General features: G+C 39.5%; 1 protein-coding gene across 1 annotated transcript; it reads right to left on the reverse strand.

The window, feature by feature from the left end:
- Positions 1-7,666: 7,666 nt before the first annotated feature.
- LOC148120079 (olfactory receptor 11G2-like) lies at positions 7,667-8,602 on the reverse strand. Its single transcript, XM_087895856.1, has one exon. It carries the CDS (start codon positions 8,600-8,602, stop codon positions 7,667-7,669), a length of 936 nt encoding a protein of 311 aa, XP_087751982.1.
- Positions 8,603-12,342: the final 3,740 nt, after the last annotated feature.

Genomic DNA, 12,342 nt, shown 5'->3' on the forward strand with positions numbered 1-12,342 from the left:
CCCAGAATACCGGCAGACAAGACCAGGAAAGGAACCCCTGGTCTGTAAACCCACAGCTCTAGCTCCAGACCTCAGCCTGTGAGTCCCCGTTGGGTATAAGCCACCCTTCCTGAGCAAATTGCTCTTTCTCTCCCCCCGCCTTCTCACAGCTCTTCTCCATCTGCAAACCCACAAGCCTTGTTCCAACTGACCCTTCTTCATTTGTAAACTACCTTTTCTGGCCTAGCTGGAGACTTGTGGTTTGGAAGTTCTATTTTCCTGGTCCACTGAAACAGGTCATTCATCAGGTTCATCTGACCCATCTCAGGTCATACAACTTCTGCCCTGGAAAAAAAATTAAGGAAGACCAGTTTATCATATTGTACACACAGCAAAAGAGAGAAGTCCTTATGCCTAGGTCAACAAACAGTAACAAAGTAGAAGCGGTTTAAATGTCCTTCAGCTGAGGAATGGATAATAAAAGTATGGTACATATACACTGTGGGATGTTATTTGGCTGTCAAAAATATCACAAAATTTTCCGGTAAGTTTGTGGATCTAGAAAACATTATATTGAGTGAGGTACACCAGAAAGACAATATAAATTATAGATGTAGCCTTTGGTTGCCTCTTAGGGATTGATGGTGGGCCTGTATTGCTGAAGAAATTGCATACTTATAACACAGGACTCGGATGATTCATGCTGTATCTGGCTTAAAAGCCTTTTTCCTAGTCCAGCTTTGATGGTTCCAGGAAATACTATGCATGGTGCCAAGGAAATGAAGCAATTAAATAGTTCCACTATGCCAGAATACCTATGCACTAAGACAAATACCAGCATGGCAAGATATATGTAAAGGTGCAATAAATGGCACTCATGTGTCTGTGGTAACCAATAGTTGTTTTACTGTACTTAAATCCCACTCACCAGGAGGGAAATCATGCTGGTACTGGAGACATAGACAGCTTGTTAAGGCTGGGGAGGTCATGGACCTCAGAAAAGCATCTACTACTGCCACTTTGCTAAACCAGCACAGCTACTTACTTCATTCTCAATCTTATCAGTGGGTAAGTATAACTACCATCCCTCATTAAAAACAAACAAAGAAACACAAACAACAAACAAACCACTCTACGTGAAATGGATACCATCATAGACGTCCACAACTGGACAAAATACAAAGAACAGTAGATCATGGCGAGTACACCCCAAATAAATGCATCTACATAAGTGCTCTGACGCCCGTGGCTCAGGGAATATCATAGAGCAGAAAGGGGGTAGAAAAATTATAAAGGCCAAAATACCAGGAAGTCTGCTGTGAGACAGTTTCTTGAAATGGCTGCACAAAGAAGCGTGAACACTGGCATTATCAATGAACATGTTAGCATAGGAGGAAGAAAATTTTGTGGGGTTCTAACCACAGACAAAACATTACAGGCAAATATGACTGCTGGGGAAGTCAGCCTCTCCCAATGATAAACTCTATGATTTTTGTCCAATACAGAATGTTCAGCCTTGAAACCACATATACAGAAACATAAAAAATGGACTCAGCAGGATATATGTACACGTATATACATATTAGCAGCATAAATGTCAAGGGAGTAACAGGACCATTCTCTGATTGGATTTAAGGTCTACTCCTTGTAATGAAACCCATACCTGACACTGCTAAAGAGGCCAAGAACCTAAGACTGGATAGGCCATGGGCCTAGGGGAAAACCTTCTATTATTATTCTGTTAATTAATAAAGTGACTCCTAATGACATATTGCTTTACTCATAGATCAGATCAGAGCATTGTTTAACCTTCATCAGGGAGTCATCTCCATGCAGTAGATGGTGGTTAACACAGAACCCACAACCAGGCAAAGTGCAGGGAGTGCGAGACTTTGGAGCACTGAGCCCCAAGTGGGATGTCTTTATCAAACCTCTTTTCTCAAGGCACAGGGATCTGGGCAAAAGACGAGGTGAAGAGTGGGCACCACTCTGTAGAAGGAACGGCGGCGGGCTGCGTTCCCACAGCCCGCCTAGCTTTACCCGAAATAATGACACGGAAACTGTATTCATTTAAACACTGCCTGGTCCATTAGTTATAACCTCTTATTGGCTAGCTCTTACATATTGATTCAACCCATTTCTATTAATGCGTATTGCCACTTGAGGAAAGATTGCAAGAGTCAGGGGTGGTGGGCGACTCCAAGGAAACAGTGTCTTCCAGACACAACAGTGACACACATATGAACTCACAGGGACTTGATAGCATGCAGAAGATCTGTACAAGTTCAAATCAGACAAAACCCTAGCACAGGGAAAGGGAAGTGTGCACAAAGTCCAACTCATAACTAAGAAGCTATTTGCAGTTGACACCTGGTAAGAAAGAGAGTATCAGGTATCTCAAACTGAGTGTCACTGGATATATAAACCACTTTCCAAGGCAGACCCCATGTATAGTAGTTGGTCAACAGAAAATGGACACCATGTTTTGCTTTGTTTGTTGTTGTTATATGTGCATGTGTTTGCTTTCCCCCTCCCTCTCTCTGTCTTTATTCATTCATTCTTATTTTTTGATTATATTTTGACGTTTTGAGAGAGAGGGATAAGCACACAAAGTGGGTGGGGAGGTGAAAAGGATTTGGGAGGAGTTAGTGGGGGATGTAATATGATAAAAATACATTGCACATTAGCTGGACTGGGAGTGATGGAGCATGTGATCAAACTGGACACTCTGAATGTGGCTGGCAATGAAGGCTGACTGAGAAGCCAAGGACAATGGCACTGGGTTTTGACTCTACTGCATGGACTGACTGTGGGAGCCTGGTTTGTTTGGATGCTCACCTGTATAGACCTGGATGGAGAGGGGAGGACCTTGGACTTTCCTAGGGGCAGGGAACCCTGACTGCTCTTAGGACTAGAGAGGGAGGGAGAGGTGGGGAGGAGGAGGGAAAAGGGAGGCGGGGAGGAGGTGGAAATTTTTGCTAAATAAATAAATAAATAAATAAAGAATTGACAAGGTAATATACAAACAATTAAGGAGACAGAGAAATTAAAAAAATTCATTGACAAAAAATACATTGCACAATTTTTGAAAGATAAGACCTCAATGTAAAATCTAAAATGGCCAGAAGAAAGCATAAGCAGTATCCTGCAAAACAGAGGAGTGGAAAAGGGCTTTCTGAATAGAGGTCCATTTGATGTAGAATCAAACCTAGCAATTGATCAATGAGACCTCACAAAAGTAAAAATTCTCTGTATAGCAAAGAAGCAGTCAATGGAATGAAGAGACAACTGGACATCTGATAGAGGATTGATATCCAGAATATGCAAACACATAATAGGGTCAAGAGAACAAAGAACTCAATTAGAAATGGTCTATTGGTCTGCGCAGGGGGTTCTGAAAAGATAAAACAAAAATAGCTAAGAAATGTCTCAAAAAACATTCAACATTCTAAGCAATTATGGGAATCCAAATTATAGCTACTATGAGACTTCATCTTCTCATAGTCAGAAAAGCTAAGATCAAGAAAACAACTGACAGCAAATGCAACGGGAGTGTGGAGAAAAGGGGGCTCTGGTTTATGGGATAAGTATGTGGGATTGTATTTGATGGCATCCACACTTGAAGTCAGTGTGGAGAATTCTCAAAAGGCTATACTGCCACAGAAGTGAGGGTAGAAGGGGAGCTGTGGGGAAGAATGGGAGGGAGATAGAGAACATGAGGAAACATGATGGTCGAGATGGGGGAAGGACAGAGAAAGAGAGCAAGGAAAGAGATATCTTGTTCGAGGGAGCCACCCGATATATGTCAGGGTTTTTGTGCAGCTGTCGCCAGGGAAATTCCCAGGAGTCCACAAGAATGATCCTAGCTAAAGCCCTTAGTAATAGTGGAGACAGTGCCTGAACTGGCCTCCTCTGTAATTAGATTGCTGACTATCTTAATTGTCGTCATAGAACCTTCATCCACTAAACGATGGAAGTAGAATCAGAGATCCACAGCTAAGCACTGGACCGAGCTCCCAGAGTCTGGTTGAAGAGAGACAGGAGCGATAATATGAGCAAAGCCAAAGGGATCAAGACCAGGGTGGGGATACCCACAGAAACAGCTGACCTGAGCTAGAGGGTACTCACCGACTCTGGACTGAAAGCAGGGGAATCTGCATAAGACAAACTAGGTGCTCAAAATGTGAGTGACAGTTGTGTGCTTGGGCAGTCTGTGGGGCCACTACAGTGGGACCAGGATTTTTTCCCTAATACTAGAACTGGCTTTTCTGGGTCCATTCTTATTGGAGGGATAACTTTCTCAGCCTAGATACAGAGGGTGAGGGCCTTGTACCAACCTCAAAGTGGTGTACCAGACTTTGTTGACTCCCTATGGGAAGTCTTATCCTCTCTCAAAAGTAGATAGGCGTGAGGTGGGGGTAAGGTGAGGGGAGCAGGAGGAGGAGAGAACTGGGATTGGTATGTAAAATGAGAAAAGCTTGCTTAAAATAAGGAATATATATATTTCAACCAAAAATAAGCGATAAATACTTGAGAAGATAAAAATATGCTCCTTGGAATATGCTCTAAGAACTTAACATTTTACAGATACTGGGACAACTTTCACTATTCTACCTTACTAAGCTAGGTACTATATTAGTTCTCTATGTCCAAGGCAACATACAGAAGGAAGAGGGCATGAGAACAAGCATCAGGCATATGTTTGTGGGAAGAAGTTGCTCAGAGCTCACATCTTCAAACATCAGACAAGATGCTATGAGGGTAGACTGGACATAGGTGAGGCTGTGAAATCTCAAAACATGCCTTCAAGTGACCCACTTTTTCTACAAAGACCTTGCTATGTAAACCTACCCAAACAGTACTACAAAGTGCAGACCATGTGTTCAAATGCCCAAGTCTGTGGGAGACATTTCTCATTCAAATCACTATATCTATGAAATGGAAACAACCTACGCATCCTTCAACCTATGAATAGAAAAGGAAAATGTAGTATATATGCAACATGGAACCTTATCCAGCTGCAAAAAGAGAAATCATCCAATTTGTAGATTAATGGATGGAAGTTAATTTAACTTCTCTGGGTAGGCAATTTAGACCCAGAAAGAAAAATGCCAAATGCTATCTCTTATTTAGGGATCCTAGTTCTGAATTTTTAGATGTGATTAAAAAAGAGTGAGGGGAGGATCCCTAGAGAGTGAGATAGTAGAACATACATGCCAAGAGGGGAGAAATGGAGAAAATGGGACATGGATTTCATTTCAAGAGGTGACAGGAGGGTAAAGCTGACAGAGATGTGGGAAGAAGGGATAAAGAACACCAAGGATGATTGAAAAAGCAACAGGAAAACACCCCACCCTTAAGACAAAGGCATTGGATGAATCAAGTTGGGCCTGACATGCAAGCCTCCTCCCTGAGGACAAGTCCTCATAGTATTGGAAGGTGGTGTGTAAGCCGCCAAGGGAGAAAAGTCATCAGTAGTTGCACCAAGTTGTAAAGCCCATGAAACAACAATGGCCATGGCAAGATAGACCCAAGTGTGTAGTATTTGCCCTTATGTCTTTGAGGTAACCAGCAGTCTCCTAATTGGACTTTAGTCCTGATAAATAGAAGGAAACTCATGCCTGGTACTATAAACCTAGTCAACTAGCCATGGCTGGTGAGGCCATGTATCCTAGAAGAAAATTTAATATTGCCCTTTTCTTAAGCCAGTATAATTCCCAACTGCATTATAAATACCTATCCTTATATATAGCTAAGCATTGCTCTCACCCATCATCAAAGAACCTCTTTTTTAATATTTGTAGCAGATGGAGCCCATCAGAGAAATTTACAACTGATCGAAATTCAGAGAATACCTGACCACAGGGTACCCACCCTCAAAAGATATTTTTGAAGCACAAACCTTATATCTAAAACTTAAGAAGCATTGAGGAAGTGGTGGCTTAAAGATTGCAAAAGCCAGAGGATTAACATCTGCTCCAGGATAGTGTCGTTTACATATGGAAGAAAGTTTCATTCATGAAATTTTAGCAATATGGTAACCTAAGCAAGATATGCACAATGACAACACCAGTTAATCTCAGTGTGATGGGGGAAATATCACAGGGCCTTACTCCTAGATTAAGAACTGTATGTAGGAAAGGAATGGCTGCTAAGAGAGGGAGGATCATTCTTCTCTAGAGACAAACTCTGTGACACATTATCCCACTTAAGTGATCATGCTTAAACACATACAACACTAAATGCTAAATTTACTCATATATATGTGTGTGTGTGTGTGTGTATGTGTGTGTATACACTATATGTACACATATTTATGAATATATACACACATATGTATATATTTGTTGTATTCATGTGTAATAATAATTAGAGCACAAGAGGTCATGGATTTGTGAGGGAATGGGAGGCAGGAGAAGAGTTACGAGGGAAGTGGGTAGGATGGAAGTAATGTGAATACAGTCCTCATGTATTAAATTCCCAAAAGGAAAATAGAAAAGCCTAAAATTTATTTATTTTGGTATTTATAGGGACACATTATCAAGAGTCTTTGGATATTTTAAAGAGATACTGAACTTTTAAAATATTGAAAAATTTAAAATAATATGGGGTTTTTAAAAGTCGAACTGTATTTTGTATTATTATATTAACATGAGGGTTTAGGGACAAACATAGCAAATGTTATTTAATAGTAACTGTGTGTCAAGTTGACAGGGGATCATGTGTATTGTCTAGTTTTTGTCAACTTGACATAAATTAGAGTCACCGAGGATTAATTTCCTTTGAGCTGGCCCATGGGCATGTCTGTGTCACATTTGTGTGATTAATGATTGATATTGGAGGGCCATTGCCACTGGGCAGGTGGTCCTGGGTTTCAGAATAAAGCAAGCTGAGCACACCACGGAAGGCAAGGCAGTAAGCATACTCCTTCATGGTCTCTGATTCAGTTTCTGACTCCAGTTTCCTCCATCAAGATCTTGTCTTGGCTCTCCTGATTGATGGAGAGTTTGTGTACTGTAATCTGTACACAAACTAATCCCCTTCCTTCCTAAATTGCTTTTGGTCATGGTGTTTGCTATAGCAACAGGAAATGTAAATATCACAGTTTGCGCCACCATGTCCTTCTACTTAGTTTATGAAACATGATCTTGTTATGTAGAAAAATCCCCTGAAATCCTGTCCCAATTACCCAAGTTCTGGGATTATAGGCATGTTCTAATATTCCTGCATCCACATTTGCATTTTAGTTTATCAAATAATTGGACATATTTGTGAGGTACAGGGTAGCATTCAGTATATGAATACAAGGCATATTACTTCAAGGTAATTGTCAACAGTCTCATTTTAAATGTTTATTGTATTTTTTATGTTGGGAACATTCAAAATCTCGGCCATTTTGCACGAATCAGAATTAACACATGTCAGACATATTTATCTTATTCTACTATCAAACACAGCTGCACCCCTTGTAAACATTGACCAGGTCGCATTTCCTAGTGCTATGCATTATTCCGAACTTTCTACACTTAAATGAGAACATGCAGTATTTGACTTCCCATGACTGACTCCTTTTACTTAACACAATGTTCTCCCATTTTATCCATGTTGGTGTAAATTACACAATTTAATCATTCCTGTGGTTGAATAGTATTCTACAGGATACACATACATAGTTGAATGTGTATTTTCATGTTTTCAAAAGCTTCCTCATTGCATGTTTCATATCTTTGTTTCTCAGACTGTAGATCATAGGATTAATGAGTGGAGTAACCACAGAATAAAGCAGAGTCACAAGCTTTTGCATTCCTGCTTCATGCTCAGATGTTGGGCTCAGATACATGACCATCACTGAACCATAGAAAAGAGAAACCACAGTCACATGGGGCCCACAAGTGGACAAGGCCTTTCTTCGTCCATCTCTTGAAGGAACTCTAAACACAGCTCGTAGGACCAACATATAAGATCCCATGATGAAGAGAAAAGGTGTAAAAAGGAGCAGAGACATTATTATTGTCCAGAAAAATTCCATCAGTGGGGCTCTGGAACAGCTGAGGGCCAACAGAGGACCTGGGTCACATAGGAAATGGTCTATGATCCTGGACCCACAGAAGGACATTTGGGAGATGATGATGATGGGAACGGGGAACCAGAGGAAACCAAGCACCCAGCAACCGATCACCAGGATGTTACAGAGGCGCCCAGTCATAAGCGCAGGATAGTGAAGAGGCCTGCAGATGGCAAGGTAGCGATCAAAGGCCATAACTGCCAGGAAAAAGCATTCTGTAGAACCCAAGGAGAAGGAGAAATAGAACTGCAGGAAGCATCCAGAGAAGGAGATGACCTTGGTGTCAGAGAGGAAGTTGGCCAGCATGTTGGGGACCGTGGAGGTGACATACCAGATCTCCAGGAAGGAGAAGTTGGCCAGCAGGAGGTACATGGGGGTGTGGAGTCTCTGATCCCAGCGCACAGCACAGATGATGGAAGCATTGCCCATGAGTGTGAGGAGGTAGACAACAAAGAATAGCACAAAGAGGAGGATCTGCCCTTCCCTGGGACAGGGGAATCCCAGGAGGATGAAGCCAGAGATGGTGGTGGAGTTGCTGGGGCTGCTGAGGGTTTTCATCTGACTGTGAGCTGTAAAGGCACCAGAAATGGTTGAATATTAGAAATAGATGAGGGTGTCAAATTTTACCCAAACAGGAAGCAGAATAGTTTGCTCATCTTATACTCCTTATGAAGGAGGGAAATTCTTTGTCTTGGTGATGGAGCTCATATTCCAGTAAATAGCTCTGCTCTCATCCCCATATTGGTGACCCTGGTTAAACCCAGTGAGTCACACAGCAGAAACACATGACTTGGTAGAGGACTGTTGATGAGAAGGAGGTTGTTAGAGATGAAGGGAATAAAAGAAGGTGGGGCGTTGAGTGTGAACAGAATGCATTATATGCATGTATGGAATTTCTAAACAATAAACTAATAAATACCTTAAAGAGCTAGGTAGATTCGTAAAATTTTGCATGTTATAGAAAATTTCATCATGTCCTTAATTTTTAGGCTTTTTTATTTATAGTTAAATAAGTAAATGATGCTACTTTTTAGAACTGACTAAAGTTTTTCACTACAAGCAAAGACAGCCCCCTAATTTGTCTGAATCTATGAGCTGTCCCTTATGGAAAATGTTGGATATTTCCTCATTAAATAACTGCATAGTGTAAATAAAAATAAGACACTGGGCACATCTTTGCTTTTACAGGGAGACATGTGCTAGTATAAAAGGCCTTATAATATAATTGAAAGTTCAGAATTGGTTCCAGGATTTCTACAGTGTGCTCCTGGAAGACAAAAAATTAAATGAATAAGAATTAACACAAGGTGATTTCACTGTATGGAACATTTTGAAATAAAAAACTTCAATACACAGGTTAAATAATCATATATGATTCATCTAGTCACTTCCTATGTGACAAAATTTCAAGAGAAAATCTCCTAGATTCGTAGTCCCTGTCTCAAACTGTGCCAGTGTCTTCGTGTCATACCCACGAAAACTTCTGCAAAGCTGGTGATGTCCATCTTCAGTTACCTTGACCATTCAGCACCCTAGGTAGCTAAAGTCAAGACCCTGCTGCAGCATTTCTAAGACTTTCAATTTGTTATCATTCTTAAATACTTCTACTTTTAGATTTTCCAACAACTGTCTAAAATATTTTGAATTATCTTTGGCATGATCCTAAATGATAAAATGATGACATTTTGTTTTCAAATTTACATTTATGTATTTACTTATGTGTGTGTACACATATGCACATGCATGTGTCCATGTGTGAGTACATCCATGCCACAGAAGACTTGTGGAGGTCAGTGGGTGACTTACAGGACTTGGCTCTCTCCTTCCACCATTTAGGTCCCCAGGGATCAGCCTCAGGTCATCAGGCTTGGCATTAAACACCTTTACCCATGGGATCATCTTGTCAACCCTATATAATCTTATATTTACTAAAGCTACAAATGAGGATAAACTGTTCTTTAGCTATATTTTGTTATAATTATGTGCTTTGATCTCAAATAACCCACTTTGATATTTTAAAAGATTAAAGTTTTCCACTGCCTTCTCTTATTATTTTAAAAAATTTGAATAAAAGTCTAATTTTTAAATTGACAAGGGCATTTCAAATTCCAAAAGGAATCCAATTTTGGGGGTACTTATTTCTTATATTGAAATTCTTAGAGATAAAACCAAATGAACTTCCTATTAAGAAAGAAGGAAGAATATTAACTGGGCCCAACCAATAGATTACTGTTATGAATGTTAATTTTAAGGGGTAGGAGAGATGGCTCAGCATCATCTCTACCTCAAGAGAACCCAACACCTCCAGCCTCTGTCAAAACCTGCACTCAAATGCACATCTCCCAACATATACATAATTAAAAAAAACTAAAATGAGTTAAAATTGAGATAAACGCAGCAGATACAGTAAAAGATGCAGTGGAATCAAGGCCTAAGACACACTCAGACTTCTACTATCTCAGAGCAACTTTGGCTCTTAGAAATATGCAAAGGTTTGGTTGATTCTTGTATCAAATTGAACAAAACAGTCTCTGTTGACAATGTTCACAGTATTTCATAACTTAGGAGCCCATATTTCTTGGTTAAGTGATTATTTAATACACTCAATTGTTATTAAATTCTTTAATAGGAATATTTCCTAGTAAGGGTGAATGAACATTAATACAAAATCATTCCTGTAGCAATTCAATTTCCATTTCCAATGAGAAAATAATAAATAAGATTTGATTATGTTACCAAAGTCCAGGGAATCTTGATTGATAGGTCTGGTTTTTGTTTCTTTCCTTGTTTCATAGGTCCAGACAATTTTGTTAACAAGTATTCTAAAGTTGTATTGTATTATTATCTGAATTCCTTTGGAATATCTCCAAATGCCCAATGTACCACAACATAACAGGATACTTAAACTTATTGAGGGCAAATAAGAATTACAAAAGTGTAGATATTATGGCAAATCTCCCTTAGAATTAGACCAGTCACTTTCAGGGGCTTATAAATATGGCATCAATTTTTTCAGAAAGGAAGCTAGAACTAAAGGGTAACAAATTATTTCAAACTCTAAACATCAAAGTATTTCATCATTAGAGATAGCTGTAGCAGAGATATCCAATCTAATTAAAGAATATGATTGGGCAGTCAAAATTTGTGGTTCCCTCCACTTCTACCTTTACTGCTTTAGGCATTATTATGTTTTTATTGCAACTTTAGATATAGTATTCCCATTATGTCACAGGTAAATGTTATGTTAAGTTCTCCATGTGGAATAAAAGAGAAGTCAGAATCAGATCATAAAGGTTAGTAAATGATATAATTCAAACACTAATTCCTTAGTGAATTTACTGTTTTTCTCTCCTAAATACTGTTTTCCTGGCTTCTCAGGCCCATGTTTACCAGACAGTTTTTCTAATGTTGTGGGACAAAAATATTTAGCATCCAATAAAGATGTGTTTGCTAAATGTCTCAATTTATGACTTTCTTTAGATACAATTAAAGAAAATATTTTCAGAGTGTAACATGTCCTTTTGGAAACCTGCATTTGTGTTTCTAGGCTAAGTGTACTCATGTGGAGTAGACTATTTCTTATGTACAGTGAGGTGGGAGCTGTGTTTTTGTAATGACAATGAGCAATATGGCGTGTTTTTTAGAGCAGCTCCCTCTCAGGGTAGTTTCCAAAGGATAAACCTTAAAAACTGTCCTGGGAAATAGAAATTTGTGAAATTTTTTTTTGTTAATAAAATTAGATGTGAGTTGAGAAAAAAATGTTTTCATTAGACTGCTGTTACTTGATTTTTGTTAAGTGTTTAAATATAGAAAGAATCTCCTCTGCTTTTTTATTGTTGTAAACTTGGCCAGTTTTTCCTGGGCCCATATACTTTGTTTTGTGACCTGGAAAATGGGATATGAAAGTAGGATTTCAGGGCTATGTGGTTCTGGGCAATAATTTAATATCCTGGGTGTTTTTCATGATTCCTTTCTTTATCTTTAAAGTTAAGGAACAGAAACAAAGTAGAACATTTAGTTGTGCATTTTCACTAGTTAGCTTCCCATTCAGTTCAGACAATAAAATATGTCAACATACTCCATGCCCTCATTGTTCTGAAGAGGACGGGTACCTGAAAGGCACAAATATCAAAGCTAGATCATTTGGGTTAGAAGCCTGTGCTGCATGTGTTAGACAAGTTTTGCCTCCTTCATACATTGGTTCCCTCTCCTGGACGTTGGAGAGTGGCCGTCCTGCCCCTGTAGTGTGTTTTGGGAATTAGATAGATACTTTCTGTCAAGTGCCTGACATCCAGTAA

Source organism: Myodes glareolus, chromosome 12 (assembly GCF_982192425.1).
Source record: "Myodes glareolus chromosome 12, mMyoGla1.1, whole genome shotgun sequence".
Lineage (NCBI taxonomy): Eukaryota > Metazoa > Chordata > Mammalia > Rodentia > Cricetidae > Myodes > Myodes glareolus.